Here is a 17,316-nt window from a genome sequence, read left to right as displayed (position 1 = left end):
CACAATACTTTTCAATAGAAAATTGAAATCAAACTGTGTTATTTATAGCAAAGTGGCAAATTTCGGTAACCTATTCAGGCTTTCAGAAACAATTTCCAGACAGGCTGACCAAGTAAGGCAAATATTTGTGGTTAGAAAATTTAAAGATTTCCAATTTATCGTTACACTCTACTATTTCTTTTGAGTTTGTTTTCTCATCTTGAAAGTATTACTGTTTCATCAACGTTTAACAATAGTCCATTACATCTTCCTCGGACTATTTAGTTACCAAATACTGACCCTGAAATTCTTCAAGATTGATGTTAACTGGGCAAAAAATTGTATCTATGTGTCTCATGAACATGCAGAAAGTTTTCTCGTAGTCCTTACACTGAACAAAAAAAGCTATGTCCTATGCATCCATTTTTCTGTACTCAGACTCAGTAATGCAGTTCTTTGGGATTCTCTTAAATCAGCCAATTAGATATTTGAATGTTTTCATTCGGGTCTCCTGGCATTATGAAAAGGTCATTTAAGCTGAGTTTAACAGCTAAGACAAAAAAATCAGGTCAACCTTTTAAAAATTGCTAAAAATGTTACCAGTTAACTGATCGTTTCATAGCATCCCTCTAGGTTTACCTCTAGCATCCCTATTAATAACCAATTTAAAATTACGGATATTTCGCTTTAAATTTAAAAGTTACTCATAAAATTATTTTCTTTCAAAATTTAAAATTACAAATATTTCCCTTAAAACCTTAAAAAAACACACGAAATATAATTTTATTCGAAGACTTTTTTCCATTTTGAATATACACCGCTAAATCTGGTGTAAGCTAGCAATAAGACTCATTATGCCCCCCTTCGAAGAAGAGGGGGTATATTGCTTTGCTCATGTCGGTCTGTCGGTCGGTCTGTCGGTCTGTCCGTCCACCAGGTGGTTGTCAGACGATAACTCAAGAATGCTTGGGCCTAGGATCATGAAACTTCATAGGTACATTGATCATGACTCGCAGATGACCCCTATTGATTTTGAGGTCACAAGGTCAAAGGTCAAGGTCACGGTGACCCGAAATAGTAAAATGGTTTTTGAATGAAAACTCAAGAACACATACGCCTAGGATCATGAAACTTCATGGGTAGATTGATCATGACTCTCAGATGACCCCTATTGATTTTGAGGTCACTAGGTCAAAGGTCAAGGTCACGGTGACCCGAAATAGTAAAATGGTTTCTGGATGATAACTCAAGAATGCATACGCCTAGGATCATGAAACTTCATTGGTAGATTGATCATGACTCGCAGATGACCCCTAATGATTTTGAGGTCACTAGGTCAAAGGTCAAGGTCACGGTGACCCGAAATAGTAAAATGGTTTTCGGATGATAACTCAAGAACGCATATGCCAAAGATCATGAAACTTGATAGGAAGATTGATCATGACTCGCAGATTACCCCTATTGATTTTGAGGTCACAAGGTCAAAGGTCAAGGTCACGGTGACCCGAAATAGTAAAATGGTGTCCGGATGATAACTCAAGAATGCTTATGGCTAGGAGCATGAAACTTCATAGGTACATTGATCATGACTGGCAGATGACCCCTATTGATTTTCAGGTCACCAGGTCAAAGGTCAAGGTCACAGTGACAAAAAACATATTCACACAATGGCTCTCACTACAACGGAGAGCCCATATGGGGGGCATGCATGTTTTACAAACAGCCCTTGTTAATACTTGTCTTACTCATTCACAGGTTTGAGTGGACCAAAAACGGCAAACTGTTTGACATAAGTGACCCCAAATATGCTGCAAATGACTCTCGCATTCCACGTATTGAACGTACGGACACAAGTCCAGGAACGTTAAAATTCCTTCAAATGATGGAGATGGATGAAGGATCATACCAGTGTATCGCCAAGAATGCTCACGGGCTCTCGTTCTCTAGGAAAATCCAACTGATAAAAGCCACAAAGAGAACATTTGACAATCCTGGTATGGAGACAAAATATTCCAGAAAGCCAGCGGAGGCTCTGACGTTGGTGTGTAACCCCCCGGAGAACAATCCTCCGGGAAAAGTGAACTGGATTAAATATGAGAACGGCGGGGATTCCAAAAAAAGTGTTGAGTTGAGTGAAAGGATTGCCATGGATACAACAGGTAAAGTTGTTAAGAAATTAGTAATTATGATGTCAGCATACTAAAAGACCAAGTCCACAAATACTTCAAAGAAAAAACAGAAATTATTTGAGTCTCGTACAGGTTAATCAGGGACAACACTTTCTGCTTGAATGGAAGTTTTTATTTAAAGGAAGTAGGTTCTTAACAAAAATTGAGTTTAGGACAAAAGTGTCATCCCTGATTAGTCTTTGAGGGATGTACAGGCTAATCTGGGACAACACTGTACGTTCATGCATTCAGCCCGGTTTTCCTACAGAAAGTAATTACATGCATCTCATAGTTTCTGTACACACAGTAGCAAATGAGGCCTCTGGAGTAAATCCAGAAAGGAGAATAGTTTCTTTATAAATGTACAGTAAAGTATATGTTCCATTTGAATCAAGTGCTTACCAACATCAATATAATCAAGGCTTGTATTTTATATCAGGCAATCTGTATAGGCTGGTATTGTATTTCAGGCAATCTGTATAGGCTGGTATTGTATTTCAGGCAATTTGTATTCAAGGCTGGTATTGTATTTCAGGCAACCTGTATTCAAGGCTGGTATTGTATTTCAGGCAATCTATCAAGGCTGGTATTGTATTTCAGGCAATCTGTATAGGCTGGTATTGTATTTCAGGCAATCTGTATTCAAGGCTGGTATTGTATTTCAGGCAATCTGTATTCAAAGCTGGTATTGTATTTCAGGCAATCTGTATATCAAGGCTGGTATTGTATTTCAGGCAATCTGTTTTCAAGGCTGGTATTGTATTTCAGGCAATCTGTATTCAAGGCTGGTATTGTATTTCAGGCAATCTGTATTCAAGGCTGGTATTGTATTTCAGGCAATCTGTATTCAAGGCTAGTATTGTATTTCAGGCAATCTGTATTCAAGGCTGGTATTGAATTTCAGGCAATCTGTATTCAAGGCTGGTATTGTATTACAAGCAATCTGTATATCAAGGCTGGTATTGTATTTCAGGCAACCTGTATTTTGCTAACATCGAGGTCGGTGATGAGAATGATGGAGACAGGTACGCCTGCGAGGTTTCCATCACCAAGTTTGGCATGACCTTGACTGGGGCGTATTCAATTATCAAGGTTGAAGAAGGTAAACATAACTCTTGAATTGTATGCTTACGAAGACCAGTAAAAGTTCTCAACAGTGAAGTGGATACCGTGTCCACCTTTCAGTAAGGAGGTCGCGTGCTTGATCCCCACTAATAAAGTTGGATGTGTAATGTAATGGGGTTTGTAATGTAATCGGGGGTGTTATGTAATGGGGTATGTAATGCAATAAAGGGTGTAATGTAATGTGGTGTGTAATTTAATGGGGATGTAATGTGGGGGGGGGGGGGTAATGCAGTATCATGCTAGCTGATTTTTCTGTAGACAAAGCACACAGTTATTGTTTTTAAACTATTTTGCACTGCAAACTCCAGATTAATATTGGCCAAAAACTATGCTAAATAGAGAAGTTTAAATTCACCCTTATGTCATGTCATACACTTTTAGTTATAGGAAATTAATTAATAAAAAAAAAAAAGCTCTCCAATACAAAGAATAGCCTTTTAATCAGGAATAGCTATTAAGAAATGTTGTCTCACAATTTGCTTCTTTCAATGGTAATTAGGATTTCATAGCTTGTTTTCAAAATTCTACCTATACAATATTTAATGTCTCTTTTATATTTATTAAATAATAAGTAATAAGATGTATTGTACTTTAATGCTACTTTTTCTTATTCCTGTTCAATGTAAAATATTTGTAACTTTTGAGGTGCTTCTATGCTGGAATTTTTTTAATATAAATGTGTTTGTCTGTAATCCGCATTTTCATTGTTTATATTATTTGTCTATGATGACTAAAGTTATGGTATCATAATAAAAGGATGTCACGTAAAACTCAAATTATGTCATGTGAAATTCAAATGATGTCATGTAAAATTCAAATGATGTTTATGCAATTCAACTGAATGTCACAAGAAATTCAAATGTCATGTTAAATTCATAGCATGTCACGTGAAATTCAAATGATGCCATGTAAAATTCAAATGATGCCATGTAAAATTGATGTTTAGGTTAACAGCTGTATATAGGATTTATCCATGCAATTGATAAATAAAAAGATTTTACTTTGTATCTAAAAACATGTGATGATAAAACAGGACCTTTTCATCATTTTATTCAAGATATATCTAAACATGTCCATGTATATGTAAATATTTTTGTAAAACAAATCACAAAATTACATTACCTGAACTTGTTTAATTATGTTTTAAATGGAACTTGTGTTTTAGATATATATAATCTATTAAGTTGAATAATTTTCAATTTACTTTTAGTTTTTATTCAAATTATCATTTGTTATGCATAATTATGATGTCATTCATTTTGAATATTTTCACATGGTTGAGGCATATTTGTTAATTTTATTTACTTATTTTGAATCACTTCAGTCATACAGATTTTATGGTGTGTTTTGGATTAACAGTTTTAAAAAAAAAATGCATGTAAGTACTAAAAAGTTTCTAAGGGAGTGTTTTATTTTAGTCAGCTAATTATTTTGTCTTTTACATGAATATGCAGAAAAACTTTATAATGACTTTGCAAGTTATGCATCTAAGTAGATGCTATTACATTTAGTGTTTCAAGCTTCTTCAGGCCTTTTTCTTCTACTTGTACAGGTCTGGCTATTGGACCCTTTTTACATTCTTAATTGGGGCTTTATTCTGGTCATGGGTTTTATGCTGGGATGTATGGTGATCTTGTCTTATTTTTTGTTTGTATTTTTTTTTCCATAGTTATTATTTTTGTTGTTCTTATTTGGTTGCTTTGAGTTTATTTTTTCCCTTTTGTTCCACGTTCACTTCACAGAACGTGTTGCAGGCATCCCGTCTGCTCAGTACCCACCAGCGTTGATGTACCAATCAGAATCGTCCGTTGTCGGTCTGAAAGGAGAGCGTGTCATGTTTATTTGCATATTTTCTGGCAGGTATGAGCATTTTAAGAAACACAAACTATATAAGCTCTGTGAATGAGTGATATAAGATTTATCTTACTGTTATATATACCCACACAGGTAGTAGGTATGTCCCTTGGCTGGTCGGTCTGTCTCAAAAATGTGATTTAATTGAAACTTTACATTTGTCATCACCATGAAGTCCATCAAGTATAAATGTGCAAAACAAAATTTTCCTCTCCTAATTATTCACACATTCTGAAGCTATGTGCCCTTGAACATATTCACACATTCTGAAGTTATGTGCCCTTGAATATGATCACACATTCAGAAGTTATGTGCCCTTGAACATATTCACATATTCTGAAGTTATGAGCCCTTGAACATATTCACACATTCTGAAGCTATGTGCCCTTGAACATATTCACACATTCTGAAGTTATGTGCCCTTGAACATATTCACACATTCTTAAGTTATGTGCCCTTGAACATATTCACACATTCTGAAGTTATGTGCCCTTGAACATATTCACACATTCTGAAGTTATGTGCCCTTGAACATATTCACACATTCTGAAGTTATGTGCCCTTGAACATATTCACATATTCTGAAGTTATGTGCCCTTGAACATATTCACACATTCTGAAGTTATGTGCCCTTGAACATATTAAACTTTCTTAAGTTATGAGCCCTTGAACATATTCACATATTCTGAAGTTATGTGCCCTTGAACATATTAAACATTCTGAAGTTATGTGCACTTGAACATATTCACACATTCTGAAGTTATGTGCCCTTGAACATATTCACATATTCTGAAGTTATGTGCCCTTGAACATATTCACACATTCTGAAGTTATGTGCCCTTGAACATATTCACACATTCTAAAGTTATGTGCCCTTGAACATATTCACACATTATAAAGTTATGTGCCCTTGAACATATTAAACATTCTGAAGTTATGTGCACTTGAACATATTCACACATTCTGAAGTTATGTGCTCTTTAACATATTCACACATTCTAAAGTTATGTGCCCTTGAACATATTCACACATTATAAAGTTATGTGCCCTTGAACATATTAAACATTCTGAAGTTATGTGCACTTGAACATATTCACACATTCTGAAGTTATGTGCCCTTGAACATATTCACACATTCTGAAGTTATGTGCCCTTGAACATATTCACACATTATAAAGTTATGTGCCCTTGAACATATTCACACATTCTGAAGTTATGTGCCCTTGAACATATTCACACATTATAAAGTTATGTGCCCTTGAACATATTAAACATTCTGAAGTTATGTTCACTTGAACATATTCACACATTCTGAAGTTATGTGCCCTTGAACATATTCACACATTCTGAAGTTATGTGCCCTTGAACATATTCACATATTCTGAAGTTATAAGCCCTTGAACATATTCACACATTCTGAAGTTATGTGCCCTTGAACATATTCACATATTCTGAAGTTATGTGCCCTTGAACATATTCACACATTCTGAAGTTATGTGCCCTTGAACATATTAAACTTTCTTAAGTTATGAGCCCTTGAACATATTCACATATTCTGAAGTTATGTGCCCTTGAACATATTAAACATTCTGAAGTTATGTGCACTTGAACATATTCACACATTCTGAAGTTATGTGCCCTTGAACATATTCACACATTCTGAAGCTATGTGCCCTTGAACATATTCACATATTCTGAAGTTATGTGCACTTGAACATATTCACATATTCTGAAGTTATGTGCCCTTGAACATATTAAACATTCTGAAGTTATGTGCACTTGAACATATTCACACATTCTGAAGTTATGTGCCCTTGAACATATTCACATATTCTGAAGTTATGTGCCCTTGAACATATTCACACATTCTGAAGTTATGTGCTCTTTAACATATTCACACATTCTGAAGTTATGTGCCCTTGAACATATTAAACATTCTGAAGTTATGTGCACTTGAACATATTCACACATTCTGAAGTTATGTGCCCTTGAACATATTCAAACATTCTGAAGTTTTGTGCCCTTGAACAATAAGGTAAAAAGGTATAAGGCAATTTTGTGTAGAAAGCACCAGTTTTTTATAATTGAAAACATTAAGTAATCTTAATAGATTTTTTTTCACTGATATTTAGATTAAGTTCTTGAATATTAAGTTTCATTTCACTTATATTTTAATCATATGTTTAATTATGTTCAAGGTCAAGGTAAACAAACTGTTACTTCAATTAGAAAAACTGCTTCCACTGAATAACTTGAGTTTGGGATTTGGGCCTGAAATCTTGTGTTCAGGTAGCTTTCATGCAGAAATTGCCTTGGATTGCAAAAATGTAATAATGGTAAATTAGTTTGAAAGCTTGTATGGTGGTATGTCCATGTTTCTTTTTAGTCTGTTGAAAAAAAAATTACTTCAAATAATGAATATCTTTTTATTTTCAATAGAGATCATTATTTAAAATAAACACTGGTAATAAATAGCATTTGAATGCTTAATTTTCTGAAATAACAAATTTGTTAAATTAAATTATAAGTGGAAATTTAATTTGTATAGAACAATGCTATGGTTGGCTGAGTTAATTAGGCCTTTATTTTTGCCCCCCCCCCCCCCCAACACTGACTGGCATATGTCAAATAAAGAAATGTTAAATATATTCATCAGTTTCACAATTAATCTTTGGTTATATTTTTAAGGCCAACACCCTCAGTGACTTGGTGGAAGGGAAAGGAGAAAATAGAATCCTCGCAGAAATTCAGGATTTCATACCCGTGGAGACTGAGTATTTCTGACCTCCAGCAGGCTGATGCTGGAGAGTACGTCTGCAAGGGAACTAACTCTCTGTCCTCAGGGAGCATTGACAGGACGTTCAGGCTGGACATGGAAGGTATTGAATATCAAACATCTTAATGGGCCGTGCTCTGTGAAAAGGGGGTTTAAATTCAAGTGTCATCCCAGATTAGGCTGTTCAGTCCGCACAGGCTAAACAGGGACGACACTTTCCGCCTAAACTTGATTTTTGCTAAGAAGAGACTTTCTTTTAACGAAAAATGTCATAAAAGCAGAAAGTGTCATCCCTGATTAGCCTGTGTGGACTGCACAGTCTAATCTGGGACGACAAAGTACGCACATGCATTAAACCTCTTTTTCACAGAGCAAGGCCCAAATCAATTAGGTTCACAGTCGCCCAAATCAACTTAAATGTCATATCTGTATCTACTGCAAACATCTTTTTATGATTTCAAGTAGTATTAACATTATCTGTCATTATTGTTCATAAGTTGAATGTTTTAACATTCAACTTTGAAAGAAAAGGCTTATTTCTGTTGTTTCTTAGTACTTTATAAGTGTATGCCCAATAACTCAGAAATTTTGCAAAATCATGGCTTGAAAATGTATGAACCTCCATGTAATTAATAAATTTCTTTAAACTTCATGAAGTCAGTTTTAAGTGTTCAATGGTGAAGCAGCTTATTTCCTGCATATTTTGCCTATATTCCAGGTCCCAGCTCACAACTGCTGTATCTGCCTATAAGTTTCATGCCAGATAATGCATTTCTGTTCTAAAACCCTGACATTGCCTTCACAGCCAAGCCAGAGTGGGTTGCTAAGCCAGTGCAGGTAGACGCAGGTGTAGATGAGAGCGCTGCCTTTGAGTGCAGTGCCGAGGGTAAACCCACCCCCACCCTGCAATGGTTCATCGATGGAAAACCCATTGCAAGTTAGTTAAAGAAATAAATATCAATTGATTATTATATCAAGTATATAATTCTTCTTAGCTTTTCCCTTTTTAGCTTGACTTTTCAAAGAAATGTAAGCTATTCCACTCGCCCCAATCTCCATGTCGCTTTAGTGGCCGACTAAATTTACAGAGCATGTTCTGCAGATCAGTATGTGCTTAGCTAGCTTAGCTACGCTAAGGACTGTAACTCACTATGCTAGGAACGATTACCGCTGCCTGTCTGCACTGCAGACGACGAATGCTTAGAAGCGTCTGCTATACAACTGCAGTGGGTGTATTTACCAGCTTGTAAGTTGACATTGGCCAGTCTAGTGTTTATCATTGAAATCTGTACATATTGCCTGCTTTCAGGGAAAACGGGGCTTAATGCATGTCAAATATGATTAGCCTGTGCACACTGATTAGCCTGTGCAATGCAAACAAGCTAATCAAGGACGACAAAAACGAACAATTTCAGTGCCTTCAGCACTTTTTTTTGTAAGTTTGTTCTCAGGAATGGCTGAATGGACTGTTTTCAAACTTCAAACATGTATTCCCCGTATCAAAGTGACCCCAAAGGCCAAGTTTGTTTTTAATGCTGTTTTGAAATTTGTCAAACTTAGGGGCCATTTTACACTCAGACATTTACATATGCTTTATATGGGCAGATTAAAGTTTTTTGGAAAGCTTGTTTCTCAGAAATGGCTGGAATGATTTTATTGAAACTTGAAATATGTCTTCTCCTTAGTAACAGTGCATACACATTAAATAGACAGGTTCAAGTTTTTTATCTTGTAAGCTAGATGCAAAGAGCGGCTTGAGGGATTTTATATTCGGAAACTATGATTGATTAGCACAAATACAGTTTCCAATTATTATTTTATTTTTAAAATGTTGTGCTTTTAAATAAATCAGTTGTTCTGCCCTTTTTTATATATATTTATATTTTTAATCCTTCCTATGCACAACATGCTGATCCTTATTATGTCCCCCTTCGAAGAAGAGGGGGTATATTGTTTTGCACATGTCGGAAGGTCGGTCTGTCCACCAGATGGTTTCCGGATGATAACTCAAGAACGCTTAGGCCTAGGATCATGAAATTTCATAGGTACATTGATTTTCAGGTAACTAGGTCAAAGGTCAAGGTCACTGTGACTCGAAATAGTAAAATGGTTTCATGGTGATAACTCAAGAATGCTTAAGGCTAGGATCATGAAACTTCATAGGTACATTGATCATGACTGGCAGATGACCCCTATTGATTTTCAGGTCACTATGTCAAAGGTCAAGGTCACAGTGACTCAAAATAGTAAAATGGTTTCCGGATGATAACTCAAGAATGCTTATGCCTAGGATCATGAAACTTCATAGGTACATTGATCATGACTGGCCAATGACCCCTATTGATTTTCAGGTCACTAGGTCAAAGGTCCTTTCTCAGTGACTCGAAACAGTAAAATGGTTTTCGGATGATAACTCAAGAATGCTTACGCCTAGGATCATGAAACTTCATAGGTACATAGATCATGACTGGCAGATGACCCCTATTGATTTTCATGTCACTAGGTCAAAGATCAAGGTCACAGTGACTCGAAACAGTAAAATGGTTTCCGGATGATAACTCAAGAATGCTTACGCCTAGGATCATGAAACTTCATAGCTACATTGATTATGACTGGCAGATGACCCCTATTGATTTTCAGGTCAATAGGTCAAAGGTCAAGGTCACAGTGACTCAAAACAGTAAAATGGTTTCAGGATGATAGCTCAAGAATGTTTACGCCTAGGATCATGAAACTTCATAGGTACATTGATAATGACTGGCAGATGACCCCTATTGATTTTCAGGTCACTAGGTAAAAGGTCAAGGTCACAGTGACTCGAAACAGTAAAATGGTTTTCGGATGATAACTCAAGAATAATTAGGCCTAGGATCAAGAAACTTCATAGGTACATTGATCATGACTGGCAGATGACCCCTATTGATTTTCAGGTCACTAGGTCAAAGGTCAAGGTCACAGTGACTCGAAATAGTAAAATGGTTTTCGGATGATAACTCAAGAATGCTTATGGCTATAGGATCATGAAACTTCATAGGTACATTGATCATGACTGGCAAATGACCACTATTGATTTTCAGGTCACTAGGTGAGGTCAAAGGTCAAGTTTACAGTGACTCGAAACAGTAAAATGGTTTTCTGATGATAACTCAAGAATGCTTACACCTAGGATCATGAAACTTCATAGCTACATTGATCATGACTGGCAGATGACCACTATTGATTTTCAGGTCACTAGGTCAAAGGTCAAGTTCACAGTGACTCGAATTAGTAAAATGGTTTCAGGATGATAACTCAAGAATGCTTACGCCTAGGATCAAGAAACTTCATAGGTACATTGATAATGACTGGAAGATGACCCCTATTGATTTTCAGTTTACTAGGTCAAGGTCAAGGTCACAGTAACTGGAAGTAGTAAAATGGTTTCTGGATGATAACTCAATAATGCTTACGCCTAGGATCATGAAACTTCATAGGTACATTTATCATGACTGGCAGATGACCCCTATTTATTTTCAGGTCACTCGGTCAAAGGTCAAGGTCACAGTGACTCGAAACAGTAAAATGGTTTTCTGATGATAACTCAAGAGTAATTAGGCCTAGGATCATGAAACTTCATAGGTACATTGATCATGACTGGCAGATGACCCCTATTGATTTTCATGTCACTAGGTCAAAGGTCAAGGTCACAGTGACAAAAAACGTATTCACACAATGGCTGCCACTACAACTGACAGCCCATATGGGGGGCATGCATGTTTTACAAGCAGCCCTTGTTGAAAACTGAATTGCGCACTGGAATCAGATCAACGTGATAGATTTCAGACCCAAGGGCACTGTTACTAATATAGATTATTGTTTCCAGTCTATAACTCAATGACAAATAGAATTTTTATGCCCCCGGATCGAAAGATTGGGGGTATATTGTTTTTGCCTGTCTGTCTGTCTGTCTGTCATTCATTCATTGGATGTGTGTGTCCCAAAACTTTAACCAAAACTTTAACCTTCATTAAAGTTTTGTCATAACTTTTTGAATATTGAAGATATCAACTTGATATTTGGCATGCATGTGTATCTCATGAAGCTGCACATTTTGAGTGGTGAAAGGTCAAGGTCAAGGTCATCCTTCAAGATCAAAAGTCAAAAAATACAATCCAAGGGAAGTAAAAAGCTTTAAAAGGGAGATAATTTGTAAACCTGCCAAATTATATATTGAAATTTTATTTCAAAGCTGCGCAATAGGGGGCATTGTGTTTCTGACAAACACATCTCTTGTAGTAATTACAGTACATACATAAATGCATTATATCCAGATTTAGCATGAAATTGCATCATATCCAGATTTAGCATGGGATTGCATTATATCCAAATCTAGCATGAAATTGTATCTTATTCAGATCTAACATGGGATTGTATTATATCCAGATGTAGCATTGTCGTTGCATTTGTGTGTGTGTGGTCATGGTCGAGATCAATGTTATAAGATTTTAAAGAAATGTGTGTAAACAATAACTTGGAAAAAATGGAGCAATTGTTGTGAAACTTGATATTTGTATATATACATATTCCTTTAATCCAGAGATTGAATATGGGATGGATGTGGGCACGGTCAAGGCCACTGTTTACTAAGTATACAAAAATGGTTCCAGCTTAATATTTAAGTATGAATTGAGCTATTGTGATGCAAGCATATAAACATATTACAACAACTTCATTTTTCTTTGCATATTGGTTCATGGTCAACAGTCAAGGTCACTGTTACAGTGAATATAGAACAATGGTTTCCACTCAAAATCAAGATAGGTCTCATTGGATATTTTGCAAATTAGCATAATACTTAATTACTTGAAAGCTAAAAGAACTGACTTACTATAAAAGCAGTTGGAATAAGCAGTTGGATTAAGTTATTTAACCCATTTATGCTTAGCGTCTAGAAAAAAAGGCCTTGGCAAACAGTGTAGACCCAGATGAGACATGGCATGATGCGGCATCTCATCTGGGTCTGCGCTATTTGCTTAAAGGAATTTCTGTGAGAAATATTCTAAATATAGAAATAAATATACTAGACATCCCTAATTTTGGAAATAAATTGATCCAATTTAGAAGGATGGGAGAGTCCATTAGGCATAAATGGGTTAAACTCTGACAAGAACAAGACAAAGTCTACCTTGCTGTCCTCATACATGGCTTGTTGGACAATTCCAAAATGGCTAAAATATTTTAATATTGTCTGTGGGATATGTTGCGTTTATGTATGAACACTACTACATGTAGTGTCAAATTTTTCTTTTGTTGTTAATTAATTTGATCTTGTCATAATCATCGTCATCATCATCTTCATCATCATCATCAATATTATCATAATTATCATCATCGTCATCATCATCTTCATCATTACATCATCATCAATATTATCATAATTATCATCTTTGTCGTCATGGTCATCATCATTATCGTCATGTTTGATTGTGTCACAATTATTCAGGCTTAATTGTCATGCATGGCCCTTGCTACACTTTGGGGGATTGGGGCCGGGGCCCTTAAAGGGGGGAATTTCGTGTCTTTTTGGGCGAAAAGGGGAATTTTAGAAGATCTTTTCACCAACCATTCAGCACTTAAAATTGCTATATTTTAGTGTAATTTACATAAATATACATTTAATCAAAGGTTAATAGCACAATGCCAGCTGGCAACTAAGGTATAAAAGTTTAAAAAAAAACTTTTTTTTATGGGGGGAATTTTTAGCTGTAATAGGGGAAAAAAGTATACTATTTTAAGGGGGGAATGGGGCCGAATTTCGGCCCAAAAACGGCCAAATGAGGGCCCTGTCATGTGACATGTTATATTAAAACTACCTCACAATTCAATTTTCAATGCAGACTCAATCCTAAAAGCCAACATTTGTGATAACTTAATTTCAGTTATGTATTCAGGTCTTTAATATCCTTTGCTCATATTCTATTCAAGAAACATTTTGATTGTAAACTGCCCAATGAGTTGTAACTTAAACTTTGTGTTAGATGGTTTGTAAGTCAGGATCCGGTTTCAGATGTGAAGGATGACAAGATGGTGGTCAGTCCTGGTCAGCTGCAGTTCCATGACCTTACCCCTGACGACGCCAAGGTCGTCCAGTGCAATGTCTCCAACGAGCACGGATATCTGTGGGCGGACGTCGCCTTGAGTGTGCTGGGTAGGTGGTCTGTCCATTGGGACACATTTTTGAGGTAGTTAAGGTTATAGACACCTGAAGAAAGGGGTCAAAGGCCTTCAGGCATTGCAAAAGCGTGTTAATACCTTTCCATGACAAATGCGGTAATAATATCATATTTTTACAGAAATTAAACTAAATTAGAATTTTTAATTTACTATTAAATATTTATGCCCCCCTTCGAAGAAGAAGGGGTATATTGTTTTGCACATGTCGGTCTGTCTGTCTGTCGGTCGGTCCGTCCGTCGGTCCATCGGTCCGTCCACCGAATAGTTTCCGGATGATAACTTAAAAACACTTATGCCTAGGATCATGAAACTTCATGGGTACATTGATCATGACTCGCAAATAACCCCTATCGATTTTCAGATCACTAGGTCAAAGGTCAAGGTCACGGTGACTCGAACCAGTAAAATGGTTTCCGGCTGATAACTCAAGAACGCTTACGCCTAGGATCAGGAAACTTCATAGGTACATTGATCATGACTCTCAGATGACCCCTGTCGTATACTTTCGCTTGTAAGACGCATTTTTAAGACTCAAATTAATAAGTTACAGTTGGGGTCACGTCTTATAAGTGAGATACTGGTGAAAATAAACAAAAAAATTCAAAATATCGAGTTTACTGGGCTTATGCTAGCCAAGTTGGACACTTGTCAGTTGTTTTGAATCATCGCGGCAGCCATTTGCATTTTCTGTAAAGTCTGTATTGGCCCGTACCGTGTATCGGAACGCTATGTTCAGTTACCGATTTATTTGTAATAAAATGTATTGTTACTGATTTTGTTGTCTATTATTTTTAATTAGAATTTTGTTATTTTTGGGGCGTAAGACGTTATATTGTCCGTGATTATTCTTGAAAAGCTTGTATCACCTGATTGTCTGCGCGCGACGTCGTTAAATGTCATATAAATTGGCCATTATAGTATACGTGTGTAAGCGGAGACATGATGCCAACATGCTTAAAACAACAGCAAAATCAATTCTCAGTTTGAAACTGTCAATTGTTAAATAAACACACTGCCGATAACAAATGCTACTTGACAAGTTTGTATCACCTGATCGTCTTTGTTCCACGTCGTTAATTGTCAATTAAGACATAATTGGCAATTAGGGTATCCTCTGAAATAAGTTACCAGTTTGCAACTGTCAATTGTTAAATAAACATGTTTATTCAGATGAGCCCCTAATGCCAATAACACCTTATTTATAAGGGGCCAACAACGACGGAAGCAAAGAGCGACCGCATGCAATTATCTGCATATGGCTTTCCTCTTGACACGTGATTTCGATCTGCGCTTCGGAGTCTATCACTCTTATCACGCGATTGGCTAATTTATGAAAGTAGGCGTTGCCTATTGTTGATAGACAATGGGCGTAAAATTTGCATAATCTAGGTAATAAAACTAAACGCTTTCAAAATATCTGCCTATTAGTTTTTTATACCTGTCAAACAATACAATTAAGATGACTGATACGATCAATTTTGCTTGTGCATTGATATTACGAACATAATATGTTTGCAATTGTTTGGAATTGTTAGGGCAAATGATAAAATACACAATTGTTAGAAATTTTGTTTATTTGATTATTATTTTTATTGCATGAATAATACTTGAAAATAAATTAAAACCCACTAAAATATCATAAAATAAATAAATATTATTTGCTTTGTTGTTTGATTGTTTTATTTTTCAGACTTGTGTGAATTACTAATTGTATGCAGCGCGAGTTTGAAAAATTCTCAATGTGTTACTAATTGATGATTTTCTTTAACATTCTGCCATTTTTCGGCCGATGAAAACGGCAAAATTTGACCGCGTCTTACACGCGGGTCAGTCTCAAATCCACCCATTATAAAGTCCGATGTCGGGGTGCGTCTTATAAGCGAGGGCGTCTTATAAGCGCAAGTATACGGTATTGATTTTCAGGTCACTAGGTCAAAGGTCAAGTTCACGATGACTTGACACAGTAAAATGGTTTCCGGATGATAACTTAAGAAAGCTTACGCCTAGGATCATGAAACTTCATAGCTACATTGATCAGATGACCCCTATTGATTTTCAGGTCACTAGGTCAAAGGTCAAGGTCACAGTGACAAAAAATGTATTCACACAGTGGCTGCCACTACAACTGACAGCCCATATGGGGGGCATGCATGTTTTACAAACAGCCCTTGTTTCTTTACAATATGGCTAAGCCAAGTGGGACATTTGTACCTGAACAAATAAATCAATAAGGCAATAAATCATTTAATTGAACAATTATTTTGGGAAGGAAATATATAAATATATTTTATTGTATGCTTTCCATGTTTATAAGGATATATCTGTGACTTAAAATTGATATTTCACTGTTTCAAAAAGTGAAATATAACAGTTAAAAATATCGATATTTTTCACTGTTTTACTGTGAAATGAAGTCATTTTTTCGACGAAATGACATCATTATTTCAGCGAAATTCTCCAGTTAAACTCTTTTACAATGTAAATAAACGTCAAAAAGCATAAAATAAAAAGAAAATTTGTTGGATTCGCTGGAATATCGATTTTAATTCACTCGTGATCATAAAAAATATATATATTCACTCTTGGCATAGCCACTCATGAATATATTATTTTCTATCATCACTCGTGAAATAAAATCAATACTTCATCGAATCCAACAAATATCCTCTATTTATACCATAATAACTTTAAGTTTTCTGGCTCTTAAAATAAATATTTTTTTCGTGTCAGAAAATTTAGATTAACAAATATTTTAAAATACAGGTGTCTGAAAATTTAGAGTTGCCAAAAATAAATATATTTGGGCTAAAAACAGGCGTGGAAAATTAAGACTGTCTGAAAACTTGGAGTAATTACAGGACCTATTTAGAATCAAACCAAATATAGGCTTTATCAATAATTGCAATACATCTCAATAGCTAAAAAATCTGTATAGTTGTACTTGCTGTTTTTCTGATCCTTACTACCATAGTAGCACTACTACAAATTACTACTCTTTCCTGATGAATAATCTATTGATGACACAGCATAGACACAACTTGATCCATTTTTAGAATAATCTCCATCAGCTCGACACATTAATGGAAACTGAGAGTGTCAGTGTGTGAGTTTGTGTCTGGATTCTTGGGCTATTTCTTATCACACATTATAACAACACAAGCCATGTGACTGGTCCTCTTGCAACAATAATCTTGCATTATA

The 17,316-nt window shown here is 35.8% G+C and overlaps 1 protein-coding gene and 1 long non-coding RNA gene across 4 annotated transcripts in view; one reads left to right on the top strand and one right to left on the bottom strand.

The window, feature by feature from the left end:
* The window catches only part of LOC127830991 (neuroglian-like), a 135,760-nt gene that overhangs the window by 75,838 nt on the left and 42,606 nt on the right, over nucleotides 1-17,316 (top strand). For 2 of the 3 annotated variants that reach the window (XM_052355956.1, XM_052355958.1), the window contains exons 5-10: nucleotides 1,735-2,138; nucleotides 3,121-3,249; nucleotides 5,015-5,132; nucleotides 7,815-8,005; nucleotides 8,708-8,839; nucleotides 13,949-14,089. In XM_052355956.1, the coding sequence (XP_052211916.1) occupies nucleotides 1,735-2,138; nucleotides 3,121-3,249; nucleotides 5,015-5,132; nucleotides 7,815-8,005; nucleotides 8,708-8,839; nucleotides 13,949-14,089 (1,115 nt within the window). The remainder of the gene's footprint in view (nucleotides 1-1,734; nucleotides 2,139-3,120; nucleotides 3,250-5,014; nucleotides 5,133-7,814; nucleotides 8,006-8,707; nucleotides 8,840-13,948; nucleotides 14,090-17,316) is intronic. The other variant, XM_052355957.1, reaches the window with a different exon arrangement.
* LOC127831000 (uncharacterized) overlaps nucleotides 4,561-17,316 on the bottom strand; it is a 35,022-nt gene continuing 22,266 nt past the window's right edge. The window contains exon 3 of the long non-coding RNA XR_008026349.1: nucleotides 4,561-5,088. This is a non-coding gene — a long non-coding RNA (uncharacterized LOC127831000). The remainder of the gene's footprint in view (nucleotides 5,089-17,316) is intronic.

Source organism: Dreissena polymorpha, chromosome 5, assembly GCF_020536995.1.
Source record: "Dreissena polymorpha isolate Duluth1 chromosome 5, UMN_Dpol_1.0, whole genome shotgun sequence".
NCBI classification, from domain to species: Eukaryota; Metazoa; Mollusca; class Bivalvia; order Myida; family Dreissenidae; genus Dreissena; species Dreissena polymorpha.
This window is presented reverse-complemented; position numbering and strand designations above follow the sequence as displayed.